General features: G+C 33.1%; 1 protein-coding gene across 1 annotated transcript; it reads right to left on the bottom strand.

Annotated features, from left to right (window-relative positions):
• Positions 1-17,069: 17,069 nt before the first annotated feature.
• On the bottom strand, positions 17,070-18,023 carry LOC127556307 (olfactory receptor 2S2-like). Its single transcript, XM_051989416.1, has one exon. The coding sequence runs from the start codon at positions 18,021-18,023 to the stop codon at positions 17,070-17,072; it is 954 nt and encodes a 317-aa protein (XP_051845376.1).
• Positions 18,024-21,163: the final 3,140 nt, after the last annotated feature.

Here is a 21,163-nt window from a genome sequence, read left to right on the forward strand (position 1 = left end):
TAGGCTTCCCAAATTAACAGAGAAGGAAGTAAATTGCTTTAATAGTCCCATTTAAAAAAAAATAGAGCAAGTTATTAATCAACTCCCTAATTGAAAATCCCCAGGACCGGATGGATTTACATTTGAATTCTACCAAACACTACAATTAACTCCAATGTTATATAAACTATTTGAAAAAATAGAGAATGAAGAACTCTATCTATGTATCTATCTATGTAACTATCTGTCTTTGTATTAGTCCAATAGATATGCAAGACGCATGCAATTAGAGAAGCTATCACAAATGTTCATAGGGATTATTTGTGTCCAACCTGTGACAGAAAATTCCAAGCTTATATTGGTTTAAGCAGTCTCAGTCAAATAGTCTGTAATTCAATGCTAAGTGATATCATTTTTGGTCCTTTTCAAGTATGAAGGACAATACCCACTATGACCACCACCAACCGTCTACCTGTCTCCGAAGGATCTACCTATATATGTTTCATCTATTTCCTTCCTTACTTTCTCCTTTCTTCCCTCCATCCTTAACTCTCTTCTCTCCCTCCCTTCCTCCTTCTCTCCCTTCATTTGTTCGTTTGTTCCTTCCTTCCTTGTTCCTTTTTTCTGTTTCCCTTTCCTGTTCTCCTTCCAACTGTCCTTCTCTTCCTCCTCCTGCTCCTCCTTCTTAATATTCTTCCTCTCCTTCTCCTTAATCTTCTTCCTTTCTTTCTCTTCCTCCTTCTCTTCTTCTTGTTCCTTATCTTGCTCCTCCTTCTCTTCTTCCTCCTCCTCTTTGTCACCCTACTCCTCTTCTTTCTCCACCTCTTTTTTCTTCCTTTCTCCTTTCCTTCCTTCTTCCTTCCTTCCTTCCTTCCTTCTTTCCTTCTTTCCTTCCTTCTCTTTCTTTCTTTCTTTCTTTCTTTCTTTCTTTCTTTCTTTCTTTCTTTCTTTCTTTCTTTCTTTCTTTCTTTTTTTCCTTCTTTCCTTCTTTCTTCTATCTCTATCCTACCTTGATGTTTCAGAGTTAATCCATTCAACAATGAACTAGGGGTCAGAATGATTGTAGAACAATATAAATATTTATTGAAGAACCCATAGTACATCAATTCCTTAAATCTACAAAATAAAATAAAGAAATAGGAAACTGGTACATAGGAAAACAAAGTTATTTACCTTCATTTATTTTTCTGAGAAGAGAGAGCCAATTTTCTCTGTAGACCATGGCAATTTTTTATGGGTTCATGATAGCATCATTAATTCTCTATTCTCCCTTTTATCATAGAGTGTCTGAGCCAAGATTCTATGTCACTCTATGAAATGGAATATACATTTCATTTAGGATCTTTATTACTATTTTTTTCATGAAGTATTTTATTTTTATTTGACCTTCAAAGAAGCATGTCCTTTGTACACAGTAGGAATTTAATGCATGCTTTTTCACTCACTTATTTATTCATTCCTTCATTTATCATACACATTTCCAGCAAGAAGTTATATATACTGTGTTCCATTCTTCTGCTTGATAAGAGTTCCATTTAATTTTTACTTTTTGTAGCTCCATATAGGTTTTTTTCCTCTTGTGCCATTATCTTCAATTCACACAATATTCTGTCAGAATGAATCTACTTGTGTCTTAAACCATCTTGATATAGAGAGGAAGCTATTGGTGTTAATGATAGGAAAAATTTCCCAAAAGTGATGATATTAAGGTGTTGGATTGTGAAAGAAGCTGAGAGGCATCTAGACTGAAATTTAAGTCAGCACTGTCAAGCTCAAATGGTAACAAGAGCCATCATTGTGAGGAAGAAGAAAATAGCATATTAATTTTTCTTTATTATATTATATTTTTATTTATTTTATTAAATCTATTCCAATAACATTTTTATCTGGTTCTGGAAACAGTCTATAAGTGTTGTGGGCCTCATTCCAGCTGCAGGCTATGTATTTGATACTTCTTCCTAAGATCTCTTGACATTATGGAAAGAAGAGCTGGTTTTGGAATTGGATGAGGTGAAATGTTGAAAAAGTCAATATCAATGAGCTTGAAAGTAGGGGAAGGAAAAATCATGGTGCTATGAAAAGCATAATGAATTTGAAATGAAAAGATCTGAGTTTTAATTCTAGCTCTACTATTTACAATGATCTTGATTCCAAATTTATTCTCCTGAGCCTCATTTTCCTCATCTGTAAAATGAAGGAGAGTAGTGTTCTGGTTGGCTTTCTGGAGGTCTTGGAGTAGCTTTTGTTTCAGCAAAGTAATCACTACAAGAATAGCCAGATATTAAGTCCAAATTTTTTATTGTCTCCTTGCCTGGGGCCTAGACTAGCTTGATCTCAGTGGAGGAAATGCCAGAGGACAGGTCAGCCACCAAGGTGGTGTGAGATAGATTGAATCTCTCTCTTTGTCTCTGAGAACTTGAGCTCCAGCCTCCAGTCCTCCAGTCTTCTTTGAGTCTGATCCTGGCTGAGTTTGTTCCAGTTTATATGCTCTATTATAATTAGATAATTTACAGTATATTGAGTATAAACCAATCAGTATATCACTAGGGAACCATTATTTGTGGTAAGATTAAATTATTTGTGGTAAGTAAAAACTGAACTAGAGAACTATTAATCACCATGCTAAACTAGATAACCATTGTCTTATCAATTCCACTGAGTTAGCACCTTGTAAGAATCCTTATTTCAAGTACAGAGTTCTGTCCTATAACAAGGGAGTGGCCTCCAGGGTCATATATGGTTCTTAATCTATGGTCATTCCATCTCTAAATGTTGTGATCCTATGTTTCTTGTTTTGGTAACTTGGGTACAATGCCTCAGTGAATGTTTCTGACAATACTTGTTTTCCACTTGCATAAACTGTGGCATCTAAAACTTTTCTTTGTAATTCTTATATTAAAAGTAAATAATTCTCATGTTAATAATCTAATTAAAATACAATTTACATTTTTGGCATTGAGAATTTTCCTTTTTGAAAATAAATTCAGTTATCCTCTGTATATGGTTGCATTGTTTAGTGTTTCCTAACAGTGTGTGTGTGTGTGTGTGTATGTGTGTTTGTGTGTTTGTAAATTGGTCACACATCTGTGATTTCAATAGTATAGGTAACAATGATATATGAAAATCTTTCCATTAAAATAGATCAGCAACTGGATCAAAACTTATAGTTTCCTAGAGAGCATTATTGAATGACTCACAATCCAATAGGCAGACTATTCCATTTTTAAATTGAAATGAAACCCTACTTTAAAAAATCTTGTCTTTTGGTCCCAGATTTATTCTGTAGAATCAAGCAGAAAAATTTTTATCTAACATAAACTTTTTTCCCCTAAATAACCATAATACTAAGAATGAGAGTGATGAGGATTAGGATGATCATGTGACCTGCCCACAGTCACACTGCCAGAATATATCAGTCAGAAGTTGAACCCAAGTTTTTACAAAGATGACCATTTATACATGGTACCACATTGCCTCAAATGAATAAATAACAACCAAATTCCAATACTCAAAAATATTCAAAATATCAGGAAATCCTACTGCAATACCATTGCTGTTCTTTGTCAACATTTAAAGAATTTATATAATAAGTTCCTCAATGGTCAAACAAGGTGGTACGTGTGGACAGAGCCTTATTTCTGAATATCTTAATATAAACTGAGAATCAGTTGTAGCTTTTATGAAAGCTCAATGTTTTTCTAAATTTCTCTTTCCCTAACTCAAAGTATCTGAACCCGATCCAATATAGTTCAAATATCTGTGATTTCATTGCTGTGAACATATCACCACTTATCATGACTGCTCTTCAATTAGTTAATAACAATCATGTTCTTCTTAAGTATTTTTTTCTTTAAACTAGACATTCTTTCTTCTACTAGTCCTTGTATGATATGAATTTGACTTATCATTCTGCATTTTTCATATCCATTAATGGTGAGATTATACCTTATAATATTCTTTATTCTTAGTTTTTACTATTTCATAATGATATGCACTGCATTTTGTAAATATTTTGTAATATATGATTAAATTTATAAGAAATCTCATTACTTTTAAAAGGGTCTACAGAGTATCAGAAGTACTCAACTGATATATGTAAAATGATAAAATTATACAGAACCATGGATATAAAGCTGGAAGGTTCTGTTCAGGATATCTGGTTCCTTATGTAGATTAAAAACATGAGACTAAGCATTTCTTAATGATTTCTTAAATGGTCATTCAGATAGTAAATTGAAGATGTGAATTTTGAATTCAGGTTCTATGATTCTTAGTTAACTGATGGTGGAATAAAATGATGAAATGAACTTTAAATAGGAGACTGAAGGACTGACCAAGAAGTTTTGAGCTGACGTTGTCCTAGAGTTGTCAGTAGCACAGGGAGATCTGAGAAGTGTGGATTTATAGGTGACTGCTTGATACTTTTATTCTTTTAAATTTGTTTCCTGTCATCCTATAAATGGCATTTCCCCTTGTATAATTTCAAATTATTTATTTGGTCTGGCTATTGGAAATTAAATAGTAGAGTGGTAGTGGCAGCAGAAATAACATAGGAAACTAAAAATAATTTTTTTTACCATGTTTTCTTTTCAAAGATTCCTCTTTTATTGCCAATTAGCAATGTTCTAATTTCTTCAAAGCCTTTAGTATTCAAAGTCAGGTAAGGCCTGGGAGACTCACATTAACAGACCACCAACAAGACTTGATTAATCAAAAAGCATTGTCGATAGATGAGTTATCTATTGGAATCCACGGTAATTTAAATCCGCTTTGCTTTAAGGAAAAGTTCCAATCCCTGAGGAAATTTAAAGTTTAGAGAAAGAGAAATGGGGAAACCTTGAAACTTTGTGATGCCTCAGGGACAATGTCCCATAGAACCAATTAAAGGGAAGTTACTGCTCTACTATAATTGAAGTCTAACTTACAGATAACAAACTATTTGCGTATGTAATCCTTAGATAGTGGAAGTATTATGTAATGTTAACTGACCAAATTCTTAGCTGTGGGACCCCTGGACTTTGTCCTACTGAATATGTTCACTTTGAGGGGTTAGGGATGGGGTCAATGACGTTTCCTCTCCCTGGTGAATTTAATGTGTTGGCTAGATTTCCCCATCACCTGCGGTCATGGGACATTGTTGCTAACTGGTCCTTCTCTTTTCCCAGCTTCCAATTTTGGCAAATTTACATGATTTGGGGTCAAGAACCTTGGTTCACATGGGATCAAGCATGGAATGAGGGAGAAGGAAAAGGAAGCATCAATGAAAGACAGCATGTACTAATATTCTCTTTTTCTGTCAAATGTCCTAGCAGTAAAATGTGAGTGTTAAGCAGAATAACCTCTGAGATCCATTCCAGATCTATGGCCTAGTTATCCTATATTTATTCCTTTGAGGTTCCTTACATCTTCTTGGGTTAACTAACACCTGGCTTTCATATGAAGTGTCACATCTCTTGGTTACATTTCTAAAAATATCTCACACACTGTGAAACCAAGAGGACATGGAATGTTTGCTCCTTAAATTACCTTTTACCCCAAGACCACTTTCATGTCCTCTCTTTTGCTATCATCACTCAGTAACTTTTCCTTTACCTTTAAATTTCACTTGATCCTGTCTATATCCTTGTTGTTGACACCTGTGGGGGGTTTCACATTATACTATTCTTCATGAAATTTTCTGATGGATAACATCTAATTCACATTTTTCTTGCTATTCCAACTTATGAATACTTAGACCTCCCAGTTTTTCAACTTCTCCAATGCATTGTTTTTGTCTTCAATCCATCTCAAGTATATGTAGTAGTTATCATCCTGTAGGCTTCCATTTCTCTTAAGTGAACTTTTCCCACTTGCTAAAATTTTTTTTTATAGATTCAACTGGGACTGCTCAAAACTCAAAACATCTAACACCATATCATTCTTAATATTCTCTCTCTTTTTTTAAATAAAGCTTTTTTATTTTCAAAACATATGCACAGATAATTTGACATTAACCCTTGCAAAACCTTGTGTTTCAGATTTTCTCCTTTTTCTCCCCATTCCTTCCCTTAGATGGCAAGAAATCCAATATGTGTTAAACATGTTAAAATATATATTAAATGCAACATGTATAAACATATTTATACAATTCTCTTGCTGCACAAGAAAAATCAAATCAAAAAAAGAAAGTAAATGATTAAGAAAATAAAATGCAAGGGAACAAAAACAAAAAGAGTGAGAATGTTATGTTGTGATCCACATTCAGTTCTCACAGTCTTCTCTCTGGGTGTAGATAGCTCTCTTCATCACAAGATCATTGGACCTGGCATCTATCATTTCATTGTTAGAAAGAGTCATATTCATCAGAATTGTTCATCATATAAGATTGATCTTGACATGTACAATGATCTCCTGGCTCTGCTCATTTCACTTAGCATCAGTTCATGTAAGTCTCTCCAAGCCTTTCTAAATATTTCACATATATTTCATAACATTCATATACCATAACTTATTCAGCCATTCTCCAGCTGATGAACATCCATTCAGATTCCAGTTTCTTGCCACTATAAAAAGGGCTGCCACAAACATTTTTGCACATGTGGGTCCCTTTCCTTCCTTTAAGATCTCTTTGGGATATAGGCCCAATAGAAACATTGCTGTGTCAAAGGGTATGCACAGTTTGATAACTTTTTGAACATAGTTCCAAATTGCTCTCCAGAATGGCTGGATCTGTTCACAGTTCCACCAACAATGTATCACATTCCCACATCTCCAAATCCAACATGGAGGGGATCCCAATTCCAAATGGAATCAAGAGATGTGTCATTTCATATGAAAGCCAGATGTTAGTTATCCCAAGATGTAAAGAACATCAAAGGAAGAAATATAGGATAACAATTTAGGCCATAGATCTGGAATGACTCCCAGAGGTCATTTTGTCTAACACTCACATTTTACTGCTAAGGCATCTGATAGAAAAAGAGAATACTGGTGCATGCTGTCTTTCATTGATGCTTCCTTTTTTTTGTCATCTTAGCCAATCTGGAAGGTCTGTAGCTGTATCTCTGAGTTGTCTTAATTTGAATTTCTCAGATCAATAGTGATTTAGAGCACCTTCTCAAATGATTAGAAATAGTTTTAATTTCTCCATCTGCAAATTTTCTGTTCATATTCTTTGACCATTTATCAATTGCAGAATGACTTGAATTCTTATAAATGTGAGTCAATTCTCTATATATTTTAGAAATGAGGCCTTTATCAGAATGCTTAAATGTAAAAATGACTTCCCAATTTATTGCCTCCCTTCTGATCTTGTCTGCATTCATTTGGTTTGCACAAAAACTTTTTAACTTAATATAATCAAAATTATCCATCTGGTGTTCAATTATGAGTTCCAGTTCTTCTTTGGACACAAATTCCTTCCTTCTTCACAGATGTGTGTTCTTCTAATTTGCTTATAATATCACTCTTTATGTCTAAATTGTGAATCCATTTAAATCTTGTCTTGGTGTATGGTGTTGTATATGAGTTGAGCCCTAATTTCTTCCATACTAGTTTCCAATTTTCCCAGCAGTTTTTGTCAAATAGTGAGTTCTTATCCCCAAAACTGAGATCTTTAGGTTTGTCAAACACTAGATTGCTATAATTATCGACTATTTTGTCCTGTGATCCTAATTTATTCCACTGATTGACTATTCTGTTTCTTAGGCAGTACCAAATGGTTTTGAGGACCACTGCTTTATAATATAGTTTTAGGTCTGGCACAGCTAAGACACCTTCATTAGAATTTTTTTGATTAATTCCTTTGAAATTCTTGACCTTTTGTTCTTCCAGATTAATGTTATTACTTTTTTTTCTAGATTTGTAAAATAATTTCTTGGGAGTTTGAATACCATGGCATTAAGTAAGTAGATTAATTTAGGTAGTATTGTCATTTTATAAATATTTGCTGGGCCTACCCATGAGCACTTGATATTTTTCCAACTGATGAGATCTGACTTTATCTGTGTGGAAAATGTTTTGTAGTTGTGTTCATATAGTTCCTGACTTTTCCTTGGCAGATAACTTCCCAAATATTTTATAATATCGACAGTTATTTTGAATGGAATTTCTTTTTGTATTTCTTGCTGCTGGACTTTGTTGGTAATATATAAAAATGCTGATGATTTGTGTGGATTTATTTTGTGTCTTGCAACTTTGCTGAACTTGTGAATTGTTTCTAGTAGTTTGTTAGTTAATTCTCTACTTTTCTCTAAATATACCGTCATCTGCAAAGAATGATAATTTGGTTTCTTCCTCCTACTTTCTTTAATATCTTTTTCTTTTCTTCTTGCCAAAGCAAACATTTCTAATACAATATTGTATAGTAATGCTGATAGTGGGCAGCCTTGTTTCACCCCTGATCTTATTGAGAAGGTTCTAGTTTGTCCCCGTCGCATATGATGCTTGCTGATGGTTTTAAATAGATGCTACTGATCATTTTAAGGAAAAATCCATTTATTCCTATTCTTTCTAGTGTTTTTAATAGGAATGGGTGTTGGATTTTATTAAATGCTTTTTCTGAATCTATTGAGATCATCATATGGTTTTTGTTAGTTTGATTATTGATATAGTTGATTATGCTAATAGTTTTTCTAATATTGAACCAGATCTGCATTCTTGGTATAAATCCTACTTGTTCATAGTGTATTACCATCGAGATGACTTTCTGCAATTTTATTGCTAATATTTTATTAAAGATTATTGCATCAATATTCATTAGGGAAACTGGTCTATAATTTTCTTTCTCTGTTTTCACCCTACCTGGTTAAGTTATCAGCACCAGATTTGTGTCATAAAAGGACTTTGGTAGGTCTCCTTCTTTCCCTGTTTTTTCAAATAGTTTACATAGTATTGTAACTAATTGAATTCATATGTAAATCCATGTGGTCCTGGAGATTTTTTCTTCAGGAGTTGATTAATAGTTTGTTTTATTTCTTTTTCTAAGATGGGGTATTTAAATAACTTATTTTCTCTTCTGTTAATTTGGGCAATCTATATTTTTGTAAATATTCCTCCATTTTATTTAGATTATCAAATTTATTGGCATATAGTTGGAAAAAATAATTCCTAATTATTGATCCAATTTCCTTTTCATTCAAAGTTCTCTTCATTCTTGAGATTAACAATTTGATTTTCTTCTTTCCTTTTTCTAATCAAATTAATTAAAGGTTTATGTATTTTCTGTTTTTTTTTCATAAAATCAACTTTTAGTTTTATTTATTAATTCAATAGTTTTCTTATTTTCAATTTTATTAATCTCCCTTTTTATTTTCAGAATTTCAAATTTGGTATTTAATTGAAGGTTTTTAATTTGTCTTTTATCTAGCTTTTTTAGTTGTAAGCCCAATTTATTGATCTTCTCTTTCTCTATTTTATGCATATAAGCATATAGAGATATAAAATTTCCCCTTAATAACCACTTTGGCTGTATCCTACAAATTTTGGTATGTTGCCTCATTATTGTCATTCTCTTGGATGAAATTATTGATTGTGTCTATGATTTCCTGTTTCACCCATTCATTCTTTAGGATTAGATTATTTAATTTCCAATTAACTTTTGGTCTATTTTCTCCTGGCCTTATGTTGCATTTGATTTTTATTATATCATGATCTGAAAAATATGCATTTACTATTTCTGCCTTTCTGCATTTGATTTTGAGGTTTTTGTGCCCTAATAAATGGTTAATTTTTGTATAAGTTCCATGAACCACTGAGAAAAAAGTAAACTCCTTTCTGTCTTTATTTATTTCTCTCCAAAGATCTATCATTTTTCTAACAAATGTCTAAAAAGCATATTTTCTAACAAAATCTATCAAAATTTTCTAACATTTTGTTTACCTCCTTAACTTTGTTCTTATTTATTTTGTGGTTCAATTTATCTAGTTCTGAGAGAGCAAGTTTGAGATCCCCCACTAGTATAGTTTTGCTGTCTATTTCTTCTTGCATCTCTCTTATTTCTCCTCTAGGAATTTGGATGCTATACCACTTGGTGCCTATATATTTAGTATTGATATTGCTTCATTATCTATGGCACCCTTTAATAAAATGTAGTTTATTTTCTTATCTCTTTTAATTAGATGAATTTTTGCTTTTTCTTGATCTGAGATCAGGATGACTACCTCTACTTTTTTTACTTTACCTGAAGCATAATAGATTCTGCCGCAGTCCTTTACTTTCACTCTGTTTATATCACTATGTTTTAAATGTGTTTCTTGTAAATAACATATTGTATGATTCTGGCTTTTAATCCAGTCTGCTATCCATTTCCATTTTATGGGTGAGTGCATCCCATTCCCAATTGTAGTTAAAATAACTAATTCTGTATTTCCTGCCATCTTATTTACCCATAGTTGTGTTTTTCTCTTTCCTTTCCCACAGTATTTTGCTTTTGATGACCAGCTTCCTCAACTAGTCCATCCCCTTTAGAGCCTCTTGCCCTTTTTTTACACATTTCCCCTAATACTTCTGTTTTCTCCTCTATTAGTCTTTCCTTTTCTTTTCTCCTTTTCCCTCCCACTTTCCTATAAGCTGCAACAAGTTTCTTTGTGAAACCAAAGATGTCTAATATTCTTTTTTTTTTGAGCCAAATCTGATGAGAGTAAGATTCACACAATGCTTACCCCCTCCCCTCTTTCCCTCAATTATAATAGGTCTTCTTTGCATCTTTGTGAGATGTAATTTCCCTTACTTTACCTCCTTTTCCCTCTTTTTCCAGTACAATCCTCTTTCTACCTCCAGTTTCTTTTTTTGTATTATCATAATCAAATCAAATTACATCCACATTCTCTAAGTATACTCATAACAGAAATATAATTCTCAAGAATTCTTTCCTTTTTATCTTTTTATCTCACTCTTGAGTTCTGTGTTTGGAGATCAATTTTTTTTTTTTTTGTTTAGTTCTGCTCTTTTCATTAGAAATAAGTGAAATTCACCTGTATCATTGAATATCTATAGTCTTCCCTGAAAAAGAATGCTAATTTTATCTGGATAGCTTATTCTTGGCTGTAATCCAAGTTCCATTGCATTTTAGAATAGCAGATTCCAGGCCCTTTGATTCTTTAAGTTGGAAGCTGTTAAATCCTGAGTAATCCTAATTGTGGCTCCTCAGTATTTAAATTGTTTCTTTCTGGCTGCATGCAATATCTTTTCCTTGGTGCAATAGTTCTGAAATTTGGCCACAAAATTACTTGTGGATTTAATTTTGGGGTCTCTTTTAGGAGGTGATCAGTGAATTCTTTCAATGGTTATTTTACCTTCTGAAGAATTCTAAGATATCAGGGCAGTTTTATTTTATGATTTCTTGTAAGATAATGTCTAGATTCCTTTTTTCATCATGGCATTCAGGAAGTCCAATAATCCTCAGATTGTCTCTCCTAGATCTATTTTCCAGTTCAGTTGTCTTTCCTAGGAGATATTTCATATTTTCTTCTATTTTTCATTTTTTTTGTTTTTGTTTGACTGATTTTTGAAGTCTCATTGAGTCATTCACTTCAGTTTGTTCAATTCTAATTTTTAGTGTATTATTTTCTTCATTTACCTTTTTTAGCTTCTTTTTAAATTGCCAATTAAATTGTTTGGTTCATTTAATTTTTTTCCATTTCACGAATTTTGTTTTTCAGTGAATTGGTGTTTTTTTCATATCTACTCTGTAGGGCATTATATGTTTTTATCATTCCTTCTTGCAATATTCCTTTCCCCATTTTTCTTCTCTCTTTTAAGTTCCTTTATGTTGTCTTCCAAGAAAGCTTTGTGAAATGGGGACCAGTTTCATATGTCCCTTTGGAGCTTCATCTGAGTTGTTTTGCCTTTAGGAACCTGCACATTGATTGATTTCATGTGCTAGGTTATTGCAGCTAAGTAGGGTGTCCTTGCTGGGGCTCAGTGGTTTACAATTTGCCTTTTGTAGCAAATCTACCATATCACTTGCTTGCAACTAGGACAGTGTAGCCTAAGAAACTCACAGAAGATTCTCAAGTGCATAGAAGCTGAAATGCTCTGACAGTCCCTCTATGCCCCCATCTCGCTGTGTGGTGATCTGGGCTTGGCAGACTGCCCCCCTGCACTTTTGAAACAGACCTGTTCTGAAGTTCTTCCAAAGTATTTTCTTCTGGGAATGTGTTGTAGTCCAAATATTTGGGTTCTTTGACTCCAAAACCAGTTTAGAGATTTAAATCTGCTGTTGTTTTGAGAGAAGGTCAGAGAGGGTCACAGAAAGTCGTGTCTACTGTCCACTATCTTGGCTCCACCCCCAATATTCTCTCTTAATTTATCTATACTTGAGAGCAATGTAGGCAAGGTTAAAGCCAACCCCTTGTAGTAGGAAGACAATGGGCCTAGAATCTTGTTTTTCTGGATTCAAACACAAACTTGGCCATTAACTAACTTTGTGATCATCAAAAATGATCACAAAAAGATCAGAGTAACATGTTGTATGATAGGAATGAATGAATAAAAAGTGAATTGCTTTGGGTATGACGAAGCAGATTATGGTACATGAATTTAACAAAATATTATTGTACTACAAGAAAAGATGAATATGAAATTGTGAGAATTGTGAGAAACTGAACTCATGAAAATTGATATAAGTAGACCTGGAAAATAACAAACACTGTAATGGCCACCATGTACCTGCAACGAACATCCAATAACCTGAACATGCAATGAACATACAACAACCAGAAAGTGTATACTGCATCTAATGATTAAGCATGACCATAGAGAAGAACTGAGAAAATGTGTCTGTTTTTCTTCATTGCAGTAGAGGAGGATTATTGCTATGGAATATGGTTATCCATTAAGTTGTGTTATAGAAAGACAGAGAAAAAATGAAAAAATTGTCTCAACTTGGAGATACTCATGAGAAACACGGCTTCAACTCTGTTCTTACATAACCTATTGTATGACTAATGCAATTATGCCAGCAAATCATCTGGTAAAATCTCAGAAAATATTTTTGGGAATAAGTTGGAAAGAAATGGGTTGTCTAGTACAATGGTTTGTTGGACAGAGAAATGATTGAATGACCACATCCAAAGATTGTGGATAAGTGGATTAAAAGCAATCTGGAAGTCCTTAATGGAACTTTGTACATGGTCATTTTCTGTTTAGTATGTTGTCACTGATTGAATGTGTAAGTGACACACTTGTACATTTCCAATTTGACAGACCTTGAGTTGACAGATAATGCATTGGATAACACTATCAGAATATTTTTAAAAATTTCAATAGGTTAAAAATTTTCAGCTGTCAAACAAATTTCAAATTCACCATATTGGTGTTTCATACTCCAGGAACTAAACTAAATAAAGAGAATTCAAAATCTCTCCTCAGAGAATCAATGGGTAACTGAAGAGTTGCAATATGTACACAGTAAAGGCAAAGTAATTCCAGGAATGTCTACCAATGGCTAAGGAAACAAGCTGAGCCAAAGTTGAGGAAGGATGTTTTCAGTTATAGGATTTGTCTTATTGCAAAGGCATGGAGGAAGGACATAAAATTTTGGTTTCAGGCACAGTTAATATTTTATTGAATATAAATGGGAGTAATATAAAATAAGTCTGAAAACATGAGCAGGAGTGAGTTTGTAGAGGGCTTTAAATGGGACTATATTATATTTTGAGTGTTGCACAATGGGTAAATTGTACACCATAGGGATCTGAAGCTGGGAGGCTAATTAGAATGTTGAAATATGGTAATGGTTTGAACTAAGCTAGCAACCATCTAAGGTAAAAGAAGGGTAAGAGGAGGATTGTAGGAATATGTGGAGTAGGTTAGAAAATTCCAAACTCTCCACAATAAAACAAAATTGTGCCTCAGGGCTATTGCAATATGGTGTTAAAGAAATAAGACTTTGGACAGAGCAGGGGTCCTCCTAGGACAACTGGAGAAGTTGGGAAGAAAGCCCAGGATTGAAGATTAAGAAAGATCCCAGGAAGCGGTATTAACTATTGTAAAGTGTAAACATTTGCAGACTGGCTCCTTTGAAATAACAAGCAAAAAACCCTGTAGCTAGCTGGGTTTAGAGGTAGGCTGAGCCCAAATCACAGAAATTTTCATCTCCAAGGTAGTTGGGTGTCTTAGTCTTGGAAAATTGAGGACTCCTTTATTGACAAGGGTCTAGCGCTGCTGAGGTGCAGCTCTGGGTGAGGAAGAAGAAGCACCCCTGATGAGTGAAAAAGTAGTGGGCTAAGGGCCACGCTGGCAGTGGACACTTACAGGTGGGTGATGTTCTTGGTTTTGAATTTCAGGCCTGAGGATAGAACTGAAAGTAGACCTGAGCCTAGAGGTACCATTCCTCCTAAAAACCACTGGAATTAGACATGATTATACTATTGAGCTCTTATTTAAAAAGAAAAATAAGTAGGCAAAGAAGAAAGATCCCAACCACTGAAAGTTACTAAGGGAAGATGAAGGACTGGGGTTATTTTATAGGAGGTTACTAGAGTAAAAGAAAAAGCCTCCTCTATCCAAAGAGAAATGTTAAATGATTACCTGCCCAAGAGGAATTTATAGAACTCAAAAAAATTAGAAATCAAATGAGAGACATGGAATAAAAAGTAATTAAAAAAGAACTACTCAAGAAAACAAGAAGAGTGTAAAAAGAGAGTCAACCAACTGGAAAGGACATCCAGATTCTTAAGGAAGAAAGTGACTATGAAAATTAGAATTGTGTAAGGAGAAACAAGTGAAGTCATACAAGACTTCATATAAAGAATGAAAAAATAGAAGAGAATATGAAACATAAGAAAACTGACAGATCAGAACAGATCAATAAGAGGAAACATAAGAATAATTGGACTACATGAAAGCTATGACCAAAACAAAGAGAGATCTTACCTGGAAAACACACCATCATTGCTAAATTTCTAAAGCCCCAGAACAAAGAGAAAAATTATATAAGTTAAAACAACAACAGCAGCAAACATAATTCATATATACTGGAGTTATAGGAAGAATTCCACAATATTTACCAGCAGCTCCAACAAAAGACTACAAATCCTGGAATATAGTATATTGATAAATAAAAGAACTAGCATTGTAGCAAAAATATTATATTCAGCAAAAAATTGTCATTCAACAGGATTTTTCTTCAAACAAAAACCAATATTTGCCCTATAGGAAACAGCAGTTTTAAAGATGAATTTCAAAGGACTCAATAAGGACAATTAATTTTTTTTCTTTTTTATTGCTTTCTTTTTTCTCTGGTTATGTATGTACATTAATTTTATTAATACACATTTCTTTATGAATCATATTGGTAGAGAAAAATCAGAAGAAAAAAGAAAAACCACAAGAGAAAAAATATAAGGAAAACCACCAAGTGAACATAGTATTTGTTCATTTACATTCAGTCTCCATTGTTCTCTCTCTGGTGCAGATGATGTTTTCTACTGAAAATTTATAGGAATTGCTTTGAATCATTGAACTATTGAGAAGTACCAAGTCTTTCACAGTTGATCATCAGGCAATCTTGCTGTTACTATGTACAATGTCATCTTGATTCTACTTGTTTAGCCCAGCTCAGTTCATGTAAATCATTCAAGGTCTTTCTAAGATCAGCTTGTTCATCATTTTTCATAGAATAATAATATTGGATTACTTGAATACACAATAATTTATTCAGCCATTCCCAAATTGAGGGGCATCTACTCATTTTCCAATTCTTTGCCATCACAAAAAAGAGCGTCTGCAAATATTTTTGAACACGGGGGCCCTTTTCTCTCCTTAATAATTTTATTGGGATACAGACTCATTAGTAGCACTGCTAAGTCATAGCATATGCACAGTTTTAAAGACCCTTTGACATAGTTCCAAATTGCTCTCCAGAATGGAGAATGGAGGTGAATCATTTCACAACCCCATTGTCAATGCATTAGTGTCTCAGTTTTCCCATATCACTTCCAATATTTTTCATTATTTTTTTCTGGTCATTTTAGCTAATCTGAAGGATATGAAGTAATATCTCAGCATTGCCATTCCCTTTAAAATTGAAGTTTTAAAGTTAAACTATAAGCAAACATAAAATAAGGAGACATTCAAAATGAGAGGAGAAATTGATGAATTAGAATAAAAATTATAGTGATGATTAATAAAAATATCAAATAGTTCTTCACAAAAACACTAATGTAATTGAAAAAGTAACTTGAAAGAGAAAAGGAGGCAGGAAATAAAATCAACAAAACAGTGAATTAGGTGAAATCACAACAGAATCTAAAGAAATTAAAAAAAAAATATTACCACAAGCTACTTTACACAGTTATATGATAACAAAATTGAAAACATTGAAAAATAAGGGGGTTACATTAAAAACTGTAAAATAACCACATCAGAAGATTAAATAGAGATGTTAAATAAAGAAATTACCAAATTGTGTGTGTGTCTACTAAAACTTTAAAAACAAATTAATACTAATGCCACATAAAGCATTTTCCAAAATCGAGAATACCATAACAAACTCTTTTTGAGACACCAGAGTATAATACTAGGACAAAGAAGTAGAAGTATACCCCGATATTATTAATGAATATTGTTTTAAAGATTGTAAGTAAAATCCTGTTAAATAGGCTCTAGAAATTCCTTCAAGACATCAATCATTAATAATCAAGTAAAATTTATGTCAAGGAGGCCAGGATGGTTCAGTATTAGGAAATCAAACAAAAACACCACAAATCAATAATTATCTCACTAGATCTAGAACAAGACTTTAACAAAGTATAAAGTTCATTTGTGCTAAAAACCCTACAAAGTAAAGATTGTAAAATTACAAATAATAGACATGTATTTAAAGAAGAGATAAAGGCAGAGAGTTTCCCACTGATAGATGGTAGAGATAGAACATACATGAGTGCAGAGCATTACAGGTTTTCAGATATTTTTCAGTGTATTGATGATTTTTGTTAATTATTTTTCTCTTCTTCTTTATTCATTTTTTTCTCTGAAAATATTCTTTGTTATATGCACTGCTCTCTAGGGGGAAGGAAGTAGTAAGAAAAGCAATTGAAAAAATATGTTCCACAAATGTGTTTTCTCAGAATAAAGCTATCACTAAATAGATTGTCTTTCACCTCTTCTCAGGAAAGCCTTTTTTGACCCAACATATTCTTTACAGCTGCCTTTACATCCTTGTTCCTCAGGCTATAAATGATGGGATTGAGCATGGGTGTCACCACACCATAGAACAGGGAAATGAGTTTGTCTGTAATATCTTCTTTGTCTGTCTTAATGGAATCTTTTGCTTTGGGTTTTGCATACATAAAGAAGATTGTTCCATAGAAGATGATCACCACAGTCAGATGGGCTGAGCAAGTAGAAAAGGCTTTACGTTTCCCCTCTGCTGAAGGGATCCTCAGAATGGTGGCAAAGATGAAAATATAAGAGATGGAAATTGATATTAAAGGAAAAACGAGAAAAATGAGGTTTGATCCCATCATACTAAGCACATTAATGGTAATATCTCCACAGGCCAATTTCAGAACAGCTAGAATTTCACAAGTGAAATGGTCAATGACATTAGCACCACAGAATGGCAATTGGACTGTAAGAGATGTATGTAGTATGGAATTAGCAGCCCCTGCTGTCCAAGAACAAACTGCCATTGACACATATGTAGTCTTACTCATGATGACATGGTATCTCAAGGGGTTGCAGATGGCCACATAGCGGTCAAATGCCATCATGGTCAGAAGTATACACTCTATTCCTGCCATGGCAAAAGACAGAGACATCTGTATTACACAGGTGGAGAAAGAAATAGTTTTTTTTGGAGTGAGAAAACTATCGAGAACTAGAGGTATAGAAGAGGTTGTGTAGCAAATGTCCAGGAAAGAGAGATTCCCAAGAAAAAAGTACATAGGTGTATGTAGGTGGGAATCATAGATAGTTACTATGATGAGGACTCCATTTCCAAGCAATATTACCAGGTACATCCACAGGATCAAGACAAACAAAATAGTCTCCAGCTTTGGGTGTCCAGAAAGGCCAAGGAGGATGAATTCTTTCACAGTAGTTTGATTGATCTCATTCATTTTTGAAATTCTCTTTCTGAGGCAAAGAGGAGAATATATTAAGATCAAGAGCCATTCCACAGTAGGTTGTCAAAAGACATGAATGGTTATGAAGGGAATATGTACAAACTGTTAAAATGTATCACTAATTATAAGAAAAAAAACCAAAGCTTAAACATTCAGCAAATTGTCAAATATGATATAAGCTGGGAATATTTAATGTTTGAGGTTGCAAATGGTGGAAGGGTGAATTTGACCAATCATTTTGGAAGGCAATTTTGAGTTATACTTTCAAAAAAGAAAAATATTTTCCTTATTCAATGCCATATAAATCAAACAATAAATCTCTAACTTAAGAGAAATAGAAAAAAACCCAATCCATAGGAAGGAGGAAAAGTTCAGGAATATCAAGAAAATAATGAAATTAGGGAAAATTAGAAAATATATCCTCTGAGATTTATGAAGAGAAAAGTTCATGACCAAACAAAGAACAGTGAAGTCCATCAAAGACAAAAGACACAAATTTGATTATATAAAAAAGTGGATTTTTACATAAACAAATTTGATAAAGTTAACACTAAAATGGTAAATAATTATCTGGGAATATTCCTTTGCACTGCTTCTCTTATAAATATCCTAATAAATAAGAAATGAATTCAAATTCATAAGAATGAGAGTCATTGAATACATAGTCTAAGAATATGAAGAAGCAGTTTTCAAGAGAGAACCTCGGCTATAGCCATCTGAAAAAAATGCTCCAAATTACCATTAGCTGGAGAAATTCAAATTAAAGCCATTTTGACATTCTATCTCATACTCATCAGAGAAGCAAAGATAACACAATAGGAAAATAATAAGTATTGGAGAAACTATAGGAAAACATGCACTTTGATGCATTGTTGGTGGTACAATTCTTCTGGAAAGCAATTTTGAATTACAGAAAAATACTAAACAGATCATTCGCTTTGTTTCAGCTATATAACTGCTAGGCATATACCCACCAAATATAAAAGAAATATTGAAAAGTCTGTAATATGAAAAATATTTATAATAGTCTTTTTTGTAGGGGCAATAAATGATATTAAGTGGATACCCATCAAATGAGAAATAACTTAACAAATTGGGGAGTAAGGATATCATGGCACACTAAAGCTGTAAGAAATAAAGGAAATAGATTGTTTCAGAACGATATGAAAAGTTCTATAAAGTGATGTAAAGTGAAGTCAGCAGAACCAAAGAACAATTTATACTAATAGCATTAAAATTATAACAATGAAAAATTCCTAGGGCATTTGTTTATAAACCAAAGAAAATATGAAATGAGAGCAATAAGAACAATTTATATAATAATAAGGATATAAAGATAAATTACTTTGATAGTTTTAAGAGATATGATTAATATCAATGTTCATTCTTGATTTTAGAGAGTTAGTGATGAAATATGCTATTTACTGCATGGATTTCTAGTGAAGAATGACACATATCATTTATGTATATATACACACACATGTGTTTCTCTATATGATATTTATATTGTACACACACAAACAGTATATAATCACTGGAGGAATTTATTTTGCTCTAATAAGCTTATTTATTACAGAGAATTAGTTTTTTCCTTTTTTCAATCAGTGAGTGGGAAGAAGAAAAAATAGATTTCTGTTAATTTTTTTAAAAGACAAAAGATTAGAGACAAAAGATTACCATCTCTGAATTGAAATCCACAGTTTTAATTTCGTCTTAATTTTGTTGAAAACTTGACTAATAAAGGTCTACTAGCAAGACGTCATTTTACCATGGAGGCTCCCATTATTCAAGGAAACACAAAAACGATTCCTCAGTCAGTAAAACAGAATATAAAGTGTCATGTCTGACACTTTAGGAATATAATTTGAGTCAGGCATTTGAATGAAAAATGGGATTCTGCTAAGAATTATCCATGTGACATGAGTTAAGTTCTTTAAATCTCAAGTCATACATAATAATCTGCAAAACAAAAATTATAAAACACATTCTAATTGCTTCCAAGACTTGTGAAACTCAAATGAGATAGCTGTTGTACACATTCTTTATAATCTATAATGTTAATATGTAAATGGAAGTAATTATGACCAACAATTTTACTTTGTAGTTAAAATCTGTTCCCATAAGAATCTTTACAAATAATACCTATTTTTATCACTCTCTTTTGTATCAAAGAGAGGAACATATGAAAGTTAAATTGACCTGTTTTCCAAAGGCTTATTATAATCCAATGCTTCACTCACAGTACCAGGAAAAAATGAGCCACATTCTAGAGAAGTATGGTTGCCCCACTTTAACAAATCCATTTCACCAGGTAACTCCATTGATCAGAAAAAGTTAATGTTCTTCCTTAAACATTATATTAGAGAGAGACTTGATACCTGTAATAATCTGGCTTTAATAACTTCAGCTGTGCATGATATCCCTTTGAATGCATAAGCTCAGAAAGGTACATATTCAAATATGGAAGATTCAGTAAAATAGGGAAGTCCATTTACCTCTTTTTCTTCTCAGCCTAACAAATAGTTTCCTTCTTGATCAGAAGCAAATTTCTTTTTTCATTTTCAGTGTATCTAAAATTGTGAGTCAGAAACCTGTTTTTGCCAGCCTATATAGTAGTGCTCAGCATAATGTGAATAACTACTTTTTGATGTTTTCTTCATGATTGATTGATAGAATAATCATCTAAACCATTGGAAAGGTGGCTTTAGGGGAAGTCATTTGAGACTGTAGTATACTCAGTTTTATAAATCTTCTGTCTCCATTCCCTGTAAGTGAATGAAAAAAGACATACCAGTATGAAAGGATGTGCCAGCACCTAACAGAGCTATTAACTGATATGGTTCTCTATTAGAATTGAGCCAGTTTCTAGGGAACAAATTTCTGTCCTTTCCAAGTTCCAGTTCCATTCTTCAAAGAATGAGCTTTTGGAATCAAAGATAATTTAAATCCCTCTTTGCTTTAAGGAAAAGTACTAATTCCTGAGGCAATTTAAATTTTGTAGAAAGAGAAACAGGGTAAACTTGAAACTTTGTGATGCCTCAGGGACAATGTCTCACAGACCCAATTAAAGGGAAGTCACTACTCTACTGTAATTGAAGTCTAACTTACAGAATAAGAAACTATTTGTCTATGTA

This window comes from Antechinus flavipes, chromosome 1 (assembly GCF_016432865.1).
Source record: "Antechinus flavipes isolate AdamAnt ecotype Samford, QLD, Australia chromosome 1, AdamAnt_v2, whole genome shotgun sequence".
NCBI classification, from domain to species: Eukaryota; Metazoa; Chordata; class Mammalia; order Dasyuromorphia; family Dasyuridae; genus Antechinus; species Antechinus flavipes.

What these genes read in the sequence shown, in the direction of transcription:
- LOC127556307 (XM_051989416.1), bottom strand. Translation starts at nt 18,023, where the DNA reads ATGAATGAGATCAATCAAACTACTGTGAAAGAATTCATCCTCCTTGGC.